General features: G+C 36.2%; 2 protein-coding genes across 4 annotated transcripts; one reads left to right on the forward strand and one right to left on the reverse strand.

Annotated features, from left to right (window-relative positions):
- Positions 1-2,934: 2,934 nt before the first annotated feature.
- Positions 2,935-11,422, forward strand: LOC127654281 (ectonucleoside triphosphate diphosphohydrolase 8-like). Of its 3 annotated transcripts, none has more exons than XM_052141409.1 (10): positions 2,935-3,123; positions 3,387-3,555; positions 6,504-6,621; positions 6,787-6,937; positions 7,101-7,260; positions 8,091-8,321; positions 8,640-8,906; positions 9,567-9,677; positions 9,939-10,073; positions 10,311-11,422. In XM_052141409.1, exons 2-10 carry the CDS (start codon positions 3,430-3,432, stop codon positions 10,500-10,502), a joined length of 1,491 nt encoding a protein of 496 aa, XP_051997369.1. In that variant the 5' UTR covers positions 2,935-3,123; positions 3,387-3,429; the 3' UTR covers positions 10,503-11,422. The 3 variants fall into 3 exon arrangements, with proteins under 3 accessions (XP_051997369.1, XP_051997368.1, XP_051997367.1); XM_052141408.1 differs by having other exon boundaries at positions 3,425-3,555; XM_052141407.1 differs by having other exon boundaries at positions 2,935-3,555.
- Positions 11,423-11,849: 427 nt separating this feature from the next.
- rab44 (RAB44, member RAS oncogene family) lies at positions 11,850-19,100 on the reverse strand. Its single transcript, XM_052140353.1, has 9 exons — positions 16,736-19,100; positions 16,271-16,350; positions 15,849-16,015; positions 15,642-15,758; positions 13,367-13,448; positions 13,171-13,285; positions 12,844-12,942; positions 12,590-12,666; positions 11,850-12,484 (listed from the first exon to the last, which is right to left on the reverse strand). The coding sequence occupies exons 1-9, from the start codon at positions 19,070-19,072 to the stop codon at positions 12,400-12,402; spliced, it is 3,159 nt and encodes a 1,052-aa protein (XP_051996313.1). The 5' UTR covers positions 19,073-19,100; the 3' UTR covers positions 11,850-12,399.
- Between the last annotated feature and the right edge of the window lie 52 nt (positions 19,101-19,152).

Raw genomic sequence — 19,152 nt, forward strand, 5'->3', positions numbered from 1 at the left:
ACAATTTTCCAGCGCATATCTACACACTCAGCGTGAAAAATAATTACATTTCAAACGCAATGTTTCATTCACATGAAACATATGCTGTTAATTATTTTTAATGTGAATCTGTGTAAATATAATTCAGACATCCCTGCACTTTAAAAAACAATTATAAAAAAAAAAACATAATGGCTATGACCACAGCCTATCACTAGTCTTCCCTGTCCCAGTGACATCACGGCACGTCACTTTTACCTCAGACTCGTATCGGAGCTCATCATGTAACACACAAATATGATATATTTACAGTTTTATTTACACAATTGCCACAGAAAACTACAGTATGTTTTTAAAAAGAAAACAAATTACAGATGAGATCAGAGAAATATTTTTTAATACTGATGAGGAAGAGGTAAGTTTTGACAATGAGGGAAGTTACACAGATGAGGAGATGCCCCCCAACCTCCAAGCCCTTGATGCGGAGGATGAAAATGCTTCAGCAACTGCTCCTACACCTGTACACACAGCACCAAGGGAGGTGGAGGTGGTAAGCTCTTCCTGCTGGAGTTCTACTAGTAATTTTACCCATCCTGGACCTGGGGTTGCATTTGATGACCGGACTTGCGGCATGTAAAAGCCTCCAGAATCACCCAATAAAGTCCAGTGTTTTAAGATGTTCCTTACTGAGGAGCAAATTGAGGAAATTGTTGACGAAACAAACTGCTATGCCTCAGAGCTGCAGGAGAAAACACCACCTGATGTGAAAGGCAAGATTGCAAAGTGGGTTTCAACAAATGCTCACAAAAGGTACACAATCCTGGTGGCAGTGCTGCTAATGGAAATTGTGAAAAAAAAACTCACTTCGTGATTATTGGAGTACAGATCCCATGCTCCGGACACCATTTTTTTGGAGACTTTGTTTTCACAGGACTGCTTCCTTCTGCTCCTCCGCTGCCTTCACTTCAACAATGCGATGGCAAACATCAACGACCCCTGCAAAAAATCCGAAACATTTTCACGGCTTTCACGTCATCATTTCGTAACATCTTTGTGCCCTACAGGGATCTGTGTGTCGATGAGTCTTTGATGAAATTCAAGGGTAGGCTGGCATTTCGCCAGTTCATACCAACTAAACTTCCCAGGGCAGCAGGACCAGGTGGCAAATGTGCATTGTGGGCTTTTGTTTACCACAAATGCAATGTAATTGAATGTTATGAATGCTGTTTAGTAGCTGTTATGGTTATGTTGCTTGTATTAGTTAAAATATTTATATTGTTCATCATTATATTGATATATATATATAGATATATATTATATATAAAAAAAAATTATATATAAACAAATGCATATAAAAAGCATAGATCAATAAATAAAATCGATTTTTTTTTAACTCACAGCAAAGATACATGTTTTTTATAATGTATACCCAATCATAATCAGAGACTTTCAGTCATAACTCAATTTTGTAAAATGTGTATTTTTCCTTTGCATTAGAATATATTGCTGATGAATTACATATCATGCTACTTTCAATTTCAACCCATTTCTAATATAAGCATTAGAATAGACTTTAGACTATACCCAACTCAACAGCTTTTAATCAAAGTGAACAAGATACAACATTAGATATGATATACCCACAACATTACACAAGCAGTGAACAACACAAGCTATCACGTAAATCACATCAAACTACGATAAATACATAGCATAAACATATTATTAATGCATTTATCATGGTCTACACGTGTTTGCAAATAATTTTCAACAATTTTCAATCGAAAAAGACTAAAAATGTACTCACCAGTAGCAATCCTGTAATGCGTGGGAAGAAAAGTTGCATGTGGGAGTGAAATTCAAAGCCCGAGAAAATAAATAAATAAATAAATAAATAAATATCAATATAAACCATTGGTTATATTAAGAATCCAAAACATTTCCGGCTACTCAGAAAAATCCTGAATGAACTCACCTTATTTGCCCGATTAAATGTCCGGGGGCAGGGTATGCAAATACTGTCTGCCACCTTCTCATTGGCCTTTTTTCATAAGTCAGAGGCATATTTCGGCGCTCAGGAGAGACCCCTAGTGTCGCTTCTCCGACACAACGTCTCGTTCCCTCCATCGGGGAATGGCGGTTACATACTAACCTAGATGTTTTTCATGTCATTTGAAGTATATGAGATTAGGGTAAACGATGTTCTTAAGGTTTGTCTGGACTGTAATATCCCTCAAATATGATAAAGATTAAGGAATTCAAGCATTCGTATGAATGAATAATTGAGTAAAAAAAATACATTATAAAAGTTTGAGATGGTGACAAAAATGAATGACATTCTCAGTCTTAAACAAAAAATAAGTTGACCAGTAGTTGTAAAACAATTTTCTAGATTTTGTAAGTCACAACAATATAACAATTTCTGGTTTGGCAGTTCACAAAATAACACGTTAGAGGCTGATTTTACTTGTTTTCGATAGAGGTGTTTAGTTGATTTTGTAAGAAGTTATGTCATTATCGCAAAGTAATTGTTAAATTGGTGACTCATGGTTTGACGTCACTTAATGGCGTTCACTCAAGCTAAACTTTCATTATATTTGAAATAAATACTTGAATATATTTTCAGATCCTTATTTTTAGATTTCAGAACATTGTAATGGAGGTTTCACCCAATAGGTTCATTCAATTTTTAATGGTAGAAACAAATGGTAGAAAAGAGAAGTTTCACTGAAATTAATGTTTACATTTGTGATAAGCACTAACTACAGTTTTAAGCCAAGGACTTCAGTCACAGAGAGATTAGTTATTGACTTAAAATCATTATTAGTCATTAAGGTTAGTTTATGGTTTCGGTTGTATTAAGATAAGGGTGTTTATCAGTTTATCAGTACCCAGTGCCTGTCTATGTGTGTGAATGAGGAAAAGTGAGTGAGTGTGAATGTGTGTCTGTATATGCTGTTAGGTGTGTGTTTTGGGCTCAATATATACTGGGGAAATGGGAGTATAACTTAGTTCCCAGAAGCTTCGACTGGAGGAAATGTGTGGATTCATCTACATTCTGCAGTTTCACCTCTCTTCATTATCTGGCATCTAGGAGCCAAAGTTTAATAATAATAATTAATAATAAGAGTTCTACAGAAGAGGGTAAGACGCTTGCTTTTTCTTGATCTGTTATGTTATGTCTCTATCTTCCAATCAGCATTAAAATTGTATTATTTAGCATTGACCATTGGAAGCTCTGGGTAAATCATTAAATCTCTTTTTCATTTCCTTGAAGACTTAAATGGGCTTGTAAAGTGTAAACAAAGCAATAAAAAAAATGAATGAGTCTGAACCAGGATTTCACTATTTGACTATGTCATGAAATGAACTCCACTCTTTGGCATGTGTGTGTCCCAACTTTGTAGAATCTGTGGTGCTTCTGTTTGGTTTTATTTTTGGACAGAATTCATGGGAGTTCAGATGAAGCCTGTATTGCTGGGCGCTGTGTTTGCTGCTGTTGCTTGTACAACATTCATCGCTCTGATTCTCTCTCTTGCTAATCATCACACGTTGGATCAGCCATACTCAACACAGGTGCAAAGACATTCAATTGTCAGTTGATGTTTCATGTAGTACTGAGGAGTAAGTTATCGATTTTGGTATCTGGGATATTTGCATTCAGCCCCACCAGAAATAATTCACCAGACAATGTCATGCTAAGTTAACTTTCATACATGCTGGCACTTACAGAGTCTGTGTGTTGATGTTTGCTTTATCAGATGTTATCATATTACATATAGGTTGGCGACAATTTGTGTTGATGACACTTTTGTGTGACTGGCTATTCCTACAATTCAGCAAATTTTTACTTGTTTTGAAAATTTAATAATTTGTGTTGAATTATTACTAGGACATGTTACATTTTTAGAAAGTCATACTGGTCAATCTTAAGGATTTATATAAAATTATATTAAACTGACAAGGAACAGGAAACTGAAAGAAGTAAGTGGAAGAAAAAAGTGCACGTACTCTCCTTGTTAGTAGTAAACTCCATTATTATTATTAATATTAATTTATTTTGACTGCAAATTAATCTGCATAATTGGACAAGATGGTATAAGATGCGATAAAATGTGCTGTCCTAAAATTTGGTCGTTCATGGTTTGGAGAGAAGTGTAACTGAATTATGCACAGACGAGTTTAAACACACCTGCTCTGGTCCGGAACTGGACCACGGATCCCTTAATGACCACTGATGCTGTTGCATGTGTTGAGAGTGTTGTTAAATTCACAGCTGAGTTTTGGGCAGAGAGCACTCGGATATTTACGTCTTGGTTACGTAACCTTGGTTCCCTGAGACAAAGGGAATGAGACATTGCATAGCTACGCATATGGGGAGTGCCTTCATACAAGACCTCGTTGAAACCTCTCTACAATAACGCCAATATTCTAATATTGGCTATGGTGTTTTTTGCCCCACCTGTTTTGGCGTCATCCTGCTCGACCTCGTGGCCCCGGCGTGCCTCCTCATGTGAATCCTCGGGTATCACTGAAGAGGTGGGTGGGAGGGTGCACAAGGCTGAATCATCCCTCAGAATGATGGTTATTCACGAGCGAAGCGTCTTGAGACTCATGCCGTCACAGTGAGGGCAGTCTGTCCCCATGAGAGCTGACTCTGCGTAGTCGCGGCCCAGACAGTAAATGCACCTCCCGTGCTGATCTGACGGCGGGATGTGCCTCTCTTACAAGGAACATTTATGGAACAACATCTTTAAAAAGATGCGAACACGTAAGTGACTCTTTTAGATATATAAATATATACATGAATATATATTTCTATTTATATCACGCAGTATACAATACACAATATACAATTGTTTTGTAAGGATACACAAATCCTACCGAAGCACTGCGGGGAATCTGGATGCTGAGGCACGTTCACCAGCGAAGCGTCAATCGGCGAAGCGGTGTGATGTTCGCTGGAACATTGCAGGGTAGCGGAAAGTTTTCCCGTGAAGATTCTGCCCGTTGACTCATGTATATCGACGGAGAACGTAGAGGGCTTCTAGACAAGAGATGATCGCTGTCTTGAAAGAAGAAATTCTGTGGAAATGGTGTCCGTGCACCTGTTTTTATAGTGAACAGTTTCACGCCAAAACAGGAGGGGCTTAAACATCATAGCCAATATTAGAATATTGCCATTAATGTAGAGAGGTTTCAACTAGGTCGTGTATGAAGGCACTACCCAAATGCATAGCTACGCAATGTCAAGTGTACTGAGTTGTAAGGGAACTACTATTTTATCAAAATCACTTGGTGGGTGAGATAAAAAGTGGATGTATAGCTCTGCACGGGACAGTTTTTTCCATATATATATGTATTGCATTCATAATAATATAAAAATAGATTTCCACATCTGATTTTTAGGCTCTTCTCTGACCGCCCGCTCCTGCACACAACACAGAACTCTGGTGGCGCAGGAAATCTGCAGAAGTTCTGTGGGAATGCAGACCTTTAATTGGCGGGCCTCATCGAATCACTGACTTAAATTAAATAAATACATCACCGTACCGGGAGACTCTGAGAAATTATGGTATGCAAGAAAAACTGCCTGTACTCTGTACACTAATTTAGAGAAGTGCAGGTACTGCGTACTGTGAGAACCCGCCCACTTCAAGCACTTGTTGACATTACATCCTCATGGCAACAAAGTTCTAAAATTTGCTAAATATAACTTTACACAGAAAGGTTAGTAAGTGATTTTATCACACCTACTGATTATGTCTTGTGGCTATACTTTTAAAAAGTGAGTATTTCACTTTAACCTTGTTTTTGCTTTAAAAAAAAGTATATATATATATATATATATATATATATATATATATATATATATATATATATATATATATATATATATATATATATATTATATATTATTATTATTATTATTATTATTATTATTATTATTATTATTTTTTAAAGAAAATGAGGGATGAGTCAAAATACATTTTTGTGGTAATCAATATTATGCCACAAATGCTGTCGATTGAGCTTAACTTGTATTGAATCCAGAATATTCCATTAAGGCATTATGAACTGACATAAACAAAGAGTGAATAGTAGTATATTTAGAATAATATCATATATGTTTATAATAATAATGATAATTTTTTGTATTTATTGTTAGATCATGATACCTAATGCTTTAAGTAAATTTAACGTACAGAAACCAATTGTATCATGATACCAAAGTTTTAATTTTTAATAAATAGGCATTTTTTTGTCAAATTTAGAAATGCAACATGATAAATGCCATAACTGAATGGTAGGAATGGCCTAAGGTATGTGTTTCTATTTACGAAAGATTTTGTTCTAAACACAAAACAATTGTACAATTCAACATGTGAATGTGATAGTGTCTCAGGAATATTTTCTGAAGTGTGTGTGTGTGTGTGTGTGTGTTTAGTGCTAGGAAAGCAGTTACACCCCATAAGTCAAGTTTTTTTTTATTTCAAATGAAAGTCTTTGTTTGACCTCCTCAGTTTGGGATTGTGTTTGATGCCGGCTCCACTCACACGGCTCTCTTCCTGTACCAGTGGCTCGGTAGCAAAGAGAATAGCACTGGAATAGTCTCACAGAGTCTGAGGTGTGATGTAGATGGTGAGTAATGTACTGTAAAATTTAACAGCTCTCTTTTCATTGGGGGCTATAGAATTATTATTATTATAATTATTTTATTTGTATTTTATTTCCTTTTTTCTCTAATGACATTTGACATTTTCTAATCATGTATACAATTGATATTTTACATTTATGTTTAACTAGGTGATGGCATATCCAGCTATGTCCAAAACCCTCCAGGTGCAGGAGAAAGTCTTAAGAAATGCTTGGATGTTGCCAAGGCAGCAATACCATCAGGACAGCAAAGGGCCACACCTGTGTATCTAGGTGCCACTGCAGGCATGCGACTTCTTAGGTAAATGTACTCATCAACCTCTGATTTGTCAAATGTTTGGCTATATTTACAGTATTGATTCCATTTGTGCTGGATTATATAGATTTTCTTGATCTATGTAGTGCTTTGTCTGCAACACCATGAAAGGGTAATTTTGTAAAAACAATTAACATTGGTTATACAGCTTAGAGAACCAGAGTCATGCAGACATTATCCTCGCAGAGGTCACCAAAACAATCCAAAGTTATCCTTTTGATTTCCAAGGGGCCAGAATACTCACTGGCATGGAGGAGGGGGCCTATGGCTGGATCACCATAAACTACCTCTTCGAGAGCTTTATCAAGGTGACTACAAGGCTTTATTGATTAATGAATATTGATGAAAATATGATTGATTGCCTATTAAAGGTTTTGTATGCAATTCTAACCATTTTGATTAATTCCGCTGGCCTTCAGCCACTGAATTACACTGCCCCCATCTTATAAACCACTCCAGATATAATTTTAACATGACCGAATATTACAGTACCCTGAACATCAACCCCATTATGCTGAGTTACTTAGCAGTATTGAGTTGCATCAATTCAAATGTTTTTACCTTTTCTTGTGGTGCTACTGGCCTCAGTGACACAGTATCATGTCCACTGGAAATCTTACATGTAATGTAATGTAAGATTACCATTTTTCTCCACTGATGGTTTGGCTTAGGGTTGGGGTTTGAGTTAGGATGTATGGTTAAAAACATATGCATTCATATTAACTATTACATCATTACAACTCGCTTTTGGAGCCACCCTGTTGACATTTCACCCAGACACCGGAGCTTACACATGTCCATACTTTTGGCAACACTTCCAGCATAGGCCAATGAGGGCAGTGGTTTGAATTTCAGAAAGTACAGAGCGATATCAGCTGCAGAACTTTCAACATACTGTTGCTAAATTCTGGTAAATCCTCAGTGCACAAATTACAGTGATATGCCAGGTATTTTTATGAGATATTAAAAAACTTGCACACAGCACCTTTAATTTTTCCCAAATTTAAACAGAAAATTAAAGGCCAATGAAGAATGGAAACAATGGAACCTGTAATGCTATCTTCAAGCTTTTTTTTTTTTTAAGTTAACCCATTCAGGTCAATCAATCAACAGCAACTCTTAATGGATTTCCTTGCAGCACACTTTTGAGGGAAAGTGGGTCCACCCTAAAGCAGGACGGATCCTCGGAGCTCTAGATATGGGTGGTGCATCAACACAGATTTCATTCGCCATCGAATACCCTGTGAGAGTCCCAGAAACATCTTTTAATATCAAGCTCTATGGCTACAAGTATGAGGTGTACACTCACAGCTACCAGTGCTATGGCAAAGACCAAGCATTGAAGAAGCTTCAGGCTTGGCTTCACAAGGTTCGTTTTGGTTATACCAACATACACACTATATGCACATTAAATCGATAAAGAAAACTTTATATTAATATAATAAATGGCTTTATTGAACAACTATGTTATGTAGTTTAGTTTAGTAATAGTTTAGTAATAGTATCATAATGAGCTGCAGTCTATAAGTACCCAAAAACATTTGTTGTACAGTGTGTAAGCCATATGTAATCTTATACACATTCAAACATGATATTAATTTTTTAATCTGCACATGATATTGTTGCAGAATAGTTTATCATGCATATTCACATTGAATGTCTGGTATCATGTCTTTACTTCATCTAGACTGCTGGAGCATCATCTGTTGTCAATCACCCATGCTATCACCAAGGATATAACTTAACTCTTACTTGGGCTGACCTTTACAACTCTCCTTGTGTGGTCACACCAACCAATTTTAACCCTACAGCTAAGATCACCTTCTTTGGGACCAGTAATTCTTCCCTCTGTCTTTCTCTAATGGAGAACATTGTTAACCTAACTGACTGCCCATTTTCTCCAGACTGTGGCATTGATGGGGTCTATCAGCCTCCTGTAAATGGTGAATTCTTTGTGAGTGTTGCTTTCTTTATCAAATTGGCTTGAATAGTTACTGGTAAAATACATGTATTCAATTGTATCAGTAGTTTTAATGTAAGATTTGAAACAAAAAAAACAATTAGCGCTGAAAGATATACAGTTTGCGCAACATATAGAGAACACTTTTTGTTCTATTACTGTGATTTACAAGAACAACAGGAATTGCTGTGTTTTGCAAAATAGAAATGTGTTACAAAGTTTCACTGTCATATTTAATATTATGATATTGAATTATGATAAGTAATTAATCCACGTCTCTCTGGAATACTTGATTCTGATTGGTCGATCATAGCCTTCTGCAGTCAAATATTTTTACATAATGTCCACCACACTGCAACTTGCTCCAGGCAAGTGTCATATCGCTTTGTAGTTTCTTTTTCTCACATAATATACTTTAAGCTGAAATCCATATTTATTGTCCAATTATTCATTTATTTGGTATGAATTCATGTAATAAGTGTGATAATGTAGTCAGTCAGCCATGATCAGAAAATAACCCCTTTACGGCGATACAAGAACCGATCAACCAAATTTTGCGATAATGACCAGTTCACTGTACAGTACCCATTACTAAGATTTTAATTAGAAATTTGCAAGGTTACAAATCCCTGTATGTTTTTGTACCCATCTCAGGCTTTCTCTGCATACTTCTACACCTTTGACTTCCTTGGTCTTGCCCCAAAAGCTCCACTAAACCAGGTTCTTAATACTATTGACACGCACTGCAACAAATCCTGGAACACTGTGAGTCCACTTGCACACTTGAAATTCAGATACAAATTCAGATGTAATCATAGATTTTTCATCTATTTATTTATTTATTTTTGTAAAAAGCTAACAAACAACACCTGGTAAGAAGAAACGTGATCAAGTCAATCATGATATTAGTATATTAATTACTGGGTACATTTTAATCCGTATTTAATAATGCTATTTGGTATTGGTATTTTAATTTGTAATGCTGATCTTTAAAACTATGATTATAATTGTTATTTCTTTCTGCAGCTTGTTGCCCAAAATCCAAGCATTAAGGCAAAACATCTGAGAGATTATTGTGCTTCTGCTCATTATATCATGACTATTCTTCTGAAAGGACTCAAGTTCAATGACACCTGGGATCAAATCTCTTTTGAGAAACAGGTAACACGGTCTCATCAATGTATAGGGTGAATTCAGGTAAATTTGGCAACTCTTTAAAAAATATTCATTAATATAAAGATAGTGTATTTTCCCAAACAATTAAACCTCACGCTGCTTTGAAAACGCTTAGAAATATAGCAAATATTACATGACCACATTCACATTGACTAATTTCATAACTCAATTATCACTATGACACTATTAATTACAAGATATATTATCTTACAATGATTACAGGTTGCAGACACAGCTGTTGGTTGGACATTGGGCTACATGTTGAACCTGACAAATCTGATACCTTCTGAACATTCCAGAGCAATAACAGGGGTGTCACACAGTCAATGGGCTGCTCAAACGTTCTTTATCGTCTCTGCCCTCTTCCTCAGTCTACTTATAGTCATTCTGTTTATCTGTGATCCAAAGCATTAAGGTGTGTATTTTATGACTCATGAGTGTGTGTATGTTTACTTTAAAATTTATCTATGACATTTCCGACAACAGACAGGAAGATCATCATTTTGAAGATACGTCATGTTCTCTGCACAAAGAGCAAACAAAGATTAGTTCTGAAGAATAGATCATGAGATTTATTTTTCTTGTTTTTCTACCATACTGTAACATTTCTTGTGCAATGTAGACTTGTAGACATTTGTGAAAAATTAAGTTAACTGTCACTGGCCCACTGGTGGGTCATTTGGTTTTTGAATTTATTGCACTATTTTACCATCAAATCCTATTATAATCTTGATAAACTATATATCATTTCCATATTTGGCAACTGTTTTGTGATATGTATTATATAGCAACAGAAGTTTATTAATTTGTGACATGATTATGCATCAAAAAAGTTTTTGTGGAGTTGTGACCTTTATTAGGCGAGACTGCTTCAATCACTGGCATGATGAGAATAATTTTTTGTTTTTAGCTCTGAAAAGTAAATAGTTGTATAGAGTTATGTAGGTGTATAAACAGTCTGTGTTTTGGTTTATTGTTGTTTTTTATTGTATTCATATACTCATGGTAAAAGGCATTTGTTTTTATAGACTATAGGTAATGTTTCAAATTAAACATCAATATAATGTAATGTTTTGCCAAAAAAAAAAAAAAAAAAAAAATCATGTGTTTTTAGTGGTATTTCTGAAAATAGTTTTGTTTATATCATATACTGTAAAAAAAAAAAAATACTGTATGTACTTTATATGTTTGTTTACTCAGATCACTCCATCAATGGAGTTCTGTGGTACTGCTTCCAAACAAATAGTTACAGACAGTTCATATTAAAACTTATAAACTCAGAATTTTGCACACAACTATGTTAGCCATATAGCTTTGATTTTCTTGCATTTTCTAAGGTGAATCATATTTTTTAAATATATTTTATTAAAAAATAAAAAAAAATGTAGTGCAGTGTATTTTTATTGAATTAAACTTAAACTGCTATAACTTTTTTTTTTTTTAATAATTTTTTTTTTTACTAATTTCACTTCCACAATAAATGTCCAAGTGTCTTATTTAAAAAGACATATTTAGGCCTGTACTCCCAAGCATTCATGAGTTATGACCATTTAAATTTGAGAATTTCATTGTTTGGCCTATGCTCAAAAAGGGGTTTGACAGTTAACAGGTCAAACGTGGGTTAAGTAGTAAGTTATATATTGTTTTGTTTTGTTTTGAAGATTGACTAGTTACAACTTTATGATTTAGCCTTACAATAAAAATATAGTTACATTATAATGTGTGATATTTTAAAGAGTGAAAGCAATATTGTGCTTTGTACATAATGAGAATGATCTTTATTGCCAAGTATGCTTACACACACAAGGAATTAGTCTTGGTGACAGAAGCTTCCTGTGCACAAACCATACAACAAGACAGAGATAATAATACAAAATAGAATAAAAATAAAAAGTGAATATAAAATCTAAAATACAGACATTAGACAATGATATAGGCATATAAACATATTATCTATAAACATTGCATAGGCATATATAGGCTTTAGTTTGTGCTTTTGTGTGTGTGCGAAGTGTTTGTGTATGCATGTATGTATGTGTGTGTGTAAGTATGTAAGTACTATAGTTTGAATAGGAAATTTGTCCCTAAAAGCAAGCAAAATCTGACAAAACCTCTTTTGGGGACATCCTAATTTGTTAAAACCATTTATATACATTTATAAACTATAAACACAAACAGTTTTCTTCAGGGGTTAGGGGTTACTATACTATTTGTATAGTAAATATAATTGGCTTAATATAAAAACAACAGATGTCTATGGTATGTCCTCATTTAGAAAGCTGAGCAAAAGTGTGTATCTGTGTGTGAATGTTCAACAGCATCCAGACTTCTTCTGTGGTTGCTCTCTTTTCAATGCTGTGTGTTCCTCCTTGTGTCTTTTCCGCTGCACTAACAACCTAGTAGTAATGACAAGTGAGTCATTATGCATGACAGAAAAACACATTTTGGGCAACTAAAAACAGTATACATTTGTGATGGGTTTTGTTTGCTTTGAGTCTTACTGAGCTAGAGTCCTCATGGATTCTGAGACATTATCCCCAGTTGAAGCACTGCACTCCATGAAATTCATCTTATACTCCTAATAAAGGTACAAATACAACAATTTTTATTTATTTATAAATATTTAATTTTTTTTGAGGTAAGTGAAAGGGTCTTGTGCAAAACAATTACACAATAGTATTCACGCAATAGAATGGTAGATCTAGTCCAGAGACTTTAAATGTTTGTAGAGAATGGGGCCAGAATGCAATCTTACTCTGGCTAGGTCCTCCCCTTCCTGAATCTGGACTTCACGCTCAACACAGTCATTCTTGTTCCCGAGCAACATCATGATGACATCTTCAGCAGCCCTTTCCTGTGATGTCATTATTCAAAAGTAATGCAATACAGTTGTCCAAAGTGAATAGAGATAACAGATAAGTACATTATTTTATTAGTAGATATAAAAGATGATTTTGATAGAGTCATTGACAACTTAGAGAAAGAATGCAATATTATGTTTTTAATTGTGTAAAAATGCTTTTGCAACCAAATAGCATAAAGGATTTCATATAAATGTCAGGATAAATGAAGAAATGAATACCTGAACTTTGGTGATCCAGTCTCGTACAGAAATAAAGCTCTTAGAAGATGTGATTTCGTACATGAGCAGAAGCCCATCTGCCTTGTGGAACACTTGTGTTGTGATGCTGTGAAACCTTCAAAAGATTTTTTGGATTGATATACACACCAACAAACCTCGTTCTTCACCTTGTATTGTTTTTTTTATGATATCTTACCTCTCTTGACCTGCTGTGTCCCATATGTGCAGTTTAACACTTCTGTCATGCAGCTCAACAGTCTGTGCACACGTGTCAACACCTGAGGGAAACACATGTGATATTAATCCTCTATATAAGGGTTTCTCCCTAATACTTTTACCCATGGGCTATAAATAGCTGAAATAAAATAAATCAAAATGGGGTAAATTTCAGTGAAATGTTGCACTGTAACATAAAGTGGTTATTATCATTCATCCTTTAATATTGTTCTTAAAAGCCTAGCTCATCTGCACTGTTAGAGCCAATGCTCCACTCTCTTTCTTGCCTTTTTGTTAATTTCTTCTGAACACGTGAAACAAATCATAAATGCATTGCTTAAGCACAAGTAGAATTATTTAATTCTAAACAATTGCAAATAAATAAATAACTTAATCAACATAATTGATGCCGCTATCTTTAAAAATTCCCACTGAACATTACTACAATTCCATTGTGGTACTGAATTAACATATGGCAAGACTGCCATTTTAAATCCAAGCATTCAATATGTAGAAGTTTTTTTATGAATAGTGAGAAAAGAAAGTAAAAATATACAGTCAGGTCCATAAATATTGGGACATCGACACAATTCTAATCTTTTTGGCTCTATACACCACCACAGTGGATTTGAAATGAAACGAACAAGACGTGCTTTAACTGCAGACTTTCAGCTTTAATTTGAGGGTATTTACATCCAAATCAGGTGAACGTGTAGGAATTACAATAGTTTGTATATGTGCCTCCCACTTTTTAAGGGACCAAAAGTAAGGGGACAGATTAACAATCATAAATCAAACTTTCACTTTTTAATACTTGGTTGAAAATCCTTTGCAGTCAATTACAGCCTGAAGTCTGGAACGCATAGACATCACCAGACGCTGGGTTTCATCCCTGGTGATGTTCTGCCAGGCCTCTACTGCAACTGTCTTCAGTTCCTGCTTGTTCTTGGGGCATTTTCCCTTCAGTTTTGTCTTCAGCAAGTGAAATGCATGCTCAATCGGATTCAGGTCAGTTGCATAACATTCCACTTCTTTCCCTTAAAAAACTCTTTGGTTGCTTTCGCAGTATGCTTCGGATCATTGTCCATCTGTGAAGCGCCGTCCAATGAGTTCTGAAGCAGTTGGCTGAATATGAGCAGATAATATTGCCCGAAACACTTCAGAATTCATCCTGCTGCTTTTGTCAGCAGTCATATCATCAATAAATACAAGAGAACCAGTTCCATTGGCAGCCATACATGCCCACGCCATGACACTACCACCACCATGCTTCACTGATGAGGTGGTATGCTTTGGATCATGAGCAGTTCCTTTCCTTCTCCATACTCTTCTCTTCCCATCACTCTGGTACAAGTTGATCTTTGTCTCATCTGTCCATAGGATGTTGTTCCAGAACTGTGAAGGCTTTTTTAGATGTTGTGTGGCAAACTCTAATCTGGCCTTCCTGTTTTTGAGGCTCACCAATGGTTTACATCTTGTGGTGAACCCTCTGTATTCACTCTGGTGAAGTCTTCTCTTGATTGTCGACTTTGACACACAAACACCTACCTCCTGGAGAGTGTTCTTGATCTGGCCAACTGTTGTGAAGGGTGTTTTCTTCACCAGGGAAAGAATTCTTTGGTCATCCACCACAGTTGTTTTCCGTGGTCTTCCGGGTCTTTTGGTGTTGCTGAGCTCACCGCTGCGTTCTTTCTTTTTAAGAATGTTCCAAACAGTTGATTTGGCCACACCTAATGTTTTTGCTATCTCTCTGATGGGTTTGTTTAGATTTTTCAGCCTAATGATGGCTTGCTTCACTGATAGTGACAGCTCTTTGGATCTCATATTGAGAGTTGACAGCAACAGATTCCAAATGCAAATAGCACACTTGAAATGAACTCTGGACCTTTTATCTGCTCCTTGTAAATGGGATAATGAGGGAATAACACACACACCTGGCCATGGAACAGCTGAGCAGCCAATTGTCCCATTACTTTTGGTCCCTTAAAAAGTGGGAGGCACATATACAAACTCTTGTAATTCCTACACCGTTCACCTGATTTGGATGTAAATACCCTCAAATTAAAGCTGAAAGTCTGCAGTTAAAGCACATCTTGTTCATTTCATTTCAAATCCATTGTGGTGGTGTATAGAGCCAAAAAGATTAGAATTGTGTCGATGTCCCAATATTTATGGACCTGACTGTATGTTGCCAATTGGCTTTATGAACAATTTCTTTAGTTAACAAGATGCCTCTTCTCAGTCGGAAGACTCACCAATGGTAGAGCAATAATCTGGACTGAACTGTCCTTCATGGAAGCGCCTTATAAAGGAAGTCTTCCCCACACAACTGTTTCCCAACATGACCACATTAAACTGAACTGCTTCAGTCTCTGAAATCATATAACAGAGTTTATGTTGATATACTGTAAGTATTAGAAATGTGACCTTAGTTATTAATCTACAAAACAATGTTTTATCACCTTGCTTAGTGCTCTTCTTTAAAATTCTGTCTACCGTCTGTTTACTTCCAGGGCTTATATCATGCTGTCCTGCTTTTATGATTTGGTCTAAAGAAACTAGACCAGCACCAGTGCCTTCCTTTGTGGACACATCCTTGTTCTTTGGAACAGATTTTGCAGCTTCATTTCTGGAGCACGAAAACCAAAACAAAACATTTTAAATTATTGTGTGATATATAATTAGTTTAGTAATAATAATTTTCATCTAAAAAATCTGAAGAGTGTCAATGGTTTGATACAATAAATTCAAGCTACAAAAAGTCAAAATCAGGGAAAGTATAAATCTATTCAGTATGGTCTTTTGGCATGTAGTAATCCTGCTATGTTTGTCTATGGCAAAAAGAGGCATAGACAACCAGCTCTTGTACACATGTCTGTCCCACCTGGCTTCCATGTTGCTACACTCAGAGACAGATTGGAAATCCGATTGATCTGGTCGTAAACTGAGAGAGGGATCACAAACCTGAACAAAACATAAGTTAATCAGTATTTATTAAAGCAAATTTGATGAATTAGGGTAATGTGGGACATTGGGTAATAGTAGTGTTGCCAATCTTCCTGTATTAGCAGGTGCATCCTGTATTTTGGTCTAAATGTAGCAACCTGTATACTGTAGAATGTCTATTGTCATATATTTGCTTAAGTGCTAAATGCTCAAGTGTCTCTTATACGTGTGGCAAAAAAAAAAAAACCTGTCAAACCTAATAGTCTCTACTGTGTTCCATTATCAGTATATTGCAAAGAACACAAAATATTAATTAATGCTATAACTTCTATAGAAGACTGACCCAATGCATAAAATCTAAAGATGATTTCTATAACAAAGGACCAAAATATGATAAACTTACCATCAAGTCATCTCTGGGCAGACTGTCCTGGACCTCAGAGCTGTATGGTTTATCATCTTCCTCTTCTAATTCATTCCTTTTTACAGAAGCGGCCAGCCCACCAAGGCCTCTATTGCACTGATTGACGCGCCTGGACCCAAATTTCCTTTTGGGTGATGGTGAAGTCCTTTCTTGGACAACAGGGTTGCCACTCTCTTCTAGCTGACAGCTACTTGTGAGTGCACTGGGTAAACCAAGATTTTCTTTACTCTCCTTGCTTTCTGTGATGTTATGCACTGTAGGTTCCTCAGCTGCTTCAAGGCCCTTCTTAGGAGAAATTATTTCTTGTTCACTCGTCTCTAAGATATCTGCAATCTTCAGAGCTGAACCCATTTTTATTTGTCTTCCTGGTGAGTTGGGTTCAATGCAAGTTTTAGAGCTCTGGAGAGATAAGCCTTTGTCTTTGTCATCTTGTGGTTCTGCGTTTTCTTGTACTCTGATTGGATGAGATGTTTCAACAGGAGTGTTTAAAATGGGTTCATCTTCCTCTTCTAATTCATCCCTTCTTTCAGAAGTGGCAAGCCCACCATGGTCTCTGTTGCACTTATTGACGCGCCTGGACCCAAATTTCCTTTTGGGTGATGGAGAAGTCCTTTCTTGGACAACAGGTTTGCCACTCTCTTCTAGCTGACAGCTACTTGTGAGTGCACTGGGTACACCAAGATTTTCTTTACTCCCTTTGCTTTCTGTGATGTTATACACTGTAGGTTCCTCAGCTGCTTCAAGGCCCTTCTTAGGAGTAATTATTTCTTGTTCACTTGTCTCTAAGTTCTCTGCAATCTTCAGAGTTGAACCCATTTTTCTTTGTCTTCCTGGTGAGTTGGGTTCAATGCAAGTTTTAGAGCTCTGGAGAGATAAGCCTTTGTCATCTTGTGTTTCTGCGTTTTCTGGTACTCTGATTGGATGAGATGTTTCAACAAGAGTGTTTACCAAGTCGTTTGGATAATTAATTATCAAATTATAGTCAATATTTAATGAACTTTGAGATGTTTTATTCAACACTCTCTCTATTTCACTGAGAAGTGAGTCATTTGACTTATCAAGGCTGTCAGGAAATGTTTGTTCTCCTGCATTTCCTACTATTTTCATTCCACATGCTATGTCCTCAGATACTAAGACTGTAGTAAGAACAGATGATGCATACATTTCAGCACCCTCCATAAGCACGGCATCAGAGAAAACAGGATCAGAACAACTTATAAAAGCTGTATTGTCTCTAACAAAATGTACCATTCCTTCTTGGTCCTCTGATAATTGTAGGCCAGTATCATGATGTGGTGCAACATTTCCCACCCTTTCTTCATTATCGCTTCCATTTATTATTTCTTGTGCCATATTGTGATCTACCACATTATTCTGGTCTTGCTTTTCAGAGCATTCTGTGTCTTTCTCCTCTGCAACTCCTTCATTATCTCCACTACTTTCCTTAGATTCTTCTCCTCCCTTTCTTTTCTCTTTGTTCCCTCCGAGAGGTCTACGAGTTGACCCGATTTTTCTCTTGTGAGCAATCGGATTCAATTTTAAGATTATATACTGTCTGTGAGAATCATCAGAATTTATGCTTATTTCAGTTTTCTCAGGAATGGTATCTGTTTCTCTTGAACATACAGTGTCAACATATCTCAAGAGAAGACCAGAATCAGTCAGAACAGAAACATTCTCAACATTTATATTTTCAGATACTTTCAATACTTCCAGGTTTATATCAAGGGGAGTATAATTTTGAAGAAAATCTGAGTCGTTAGTCACATTGCTCTTCACTGTAATTGTATCTTCAATAACTTCAGTTGCTTTGACAAGAACACTAACATCATGAACGTTCTCTTCTGTTGTTTCTTCTTCATTGGTTGTTGATTCAAAAGTTATGTTCTGTGTTTGAATTTCTAAGTGTGGTTCTGTGTCTCTCCTTACTGGCAGTACTTCAACAAAACCAGGATTTTCCAGGGTCTCTGCACACAATTCTGTGAGGGTTTGCTCTTCAAATATGCCACTGATGCTCTCTGCAGTTGATGCCTGAAAATCTGAACTACACAACGACGACATGTGAGTTGAGTCAATCCCCTCAACAGGGCTAGCATTATTCTCCACATATATTTCCCTCTCCTTTTCTGCAGTTCCATCTTTTGTCTCTGATGTTCTTAAAGTAGATTTATCTAGATGGTGCTCATCCTCCACATCTAAGATTTCAACCTCATTATTTCTTATACTTTCAGTGTTAAGAGTCACATTGCCCTCATGATGTTCTTTTCCTTTTCTTTGACCTTTGTTCCCTCCAAGAGGTCTACGAGTTGAACCCATTTTTCTCTTGTTAGCAACTGGATTTAATTTTGAGTGTAGCTCCTGTATGTGAGAGTCTTCAGGACTGATGATTATTTCAG

The sequence above is a fragment of the Xyrauchen texanus genome, chromosome 13 (genome assembly GCF_025860055.1).
Source record: "Xyrauchen texanus isolate HMW12.3.18 chromosome 13, RBS_HiC_50CHRs, whole genome shotgun sequence".
Classification (NCBI taxonomy): domain Eukaryota; kingdom Metazoa; phylum Chordata; class Actinopteri; order Cypriniformes; family Catostomidae; genus Xyrauchen; species Xyrauchen texanus.

What these genes read in the sequence shown, in the direction of transcription:
- LOC127654281 (XM_052141407.1), top strand. Translation starts at nt 3,364, where the DNA reads ATGTGTGTGTCCCAACTTTGTAGAATCTGTGGTGCTTCTGTTTGGTTT. An exon ending in TCTTCGAGAGCTTTATCAAG is followed by an intron (nt 7,261 to 8,090) that starts GTGACTACAAGG and finishes ATTTCCTTGCAG; the next exon opens with CACACTTTTGAGGGAAAGTG. An exon ending in GCAACAAATCCTGGAACACT is followed by an intron (nt 9,678 to 9,938) that starts GTGAGTCCACTT and finishes TTCTTTCTGCAG; the next exon opens with CTTGTTGCCCAAAATCCAAG.
- rab44 (XM_052140353.1), bottom strand. Translation starts at nt 19,072, where the DNA reads ATGGGTTCAACTCGTAGACCTCTTGGAGGGAACAAAGGTCAAAGAAAA. An exon ending in AGATTATTGCTCTACCATTG is followed by an intron (nt 13,449 to 15,641) that starts GTGAGTCTTCCG and finishes TGTTTCCCTCAG; the next exon opens with GTGTTGACACGTGTGCACAG. An exon ending in AAGGGGAGGACCTAGCCAGA is followed by an intron (nt 12,667 to 12,843) that starts GTAAGATTGCAT and finishes TACCTTTATTAG; the next exon opens with GAGTATAAGATGAATTTCAT.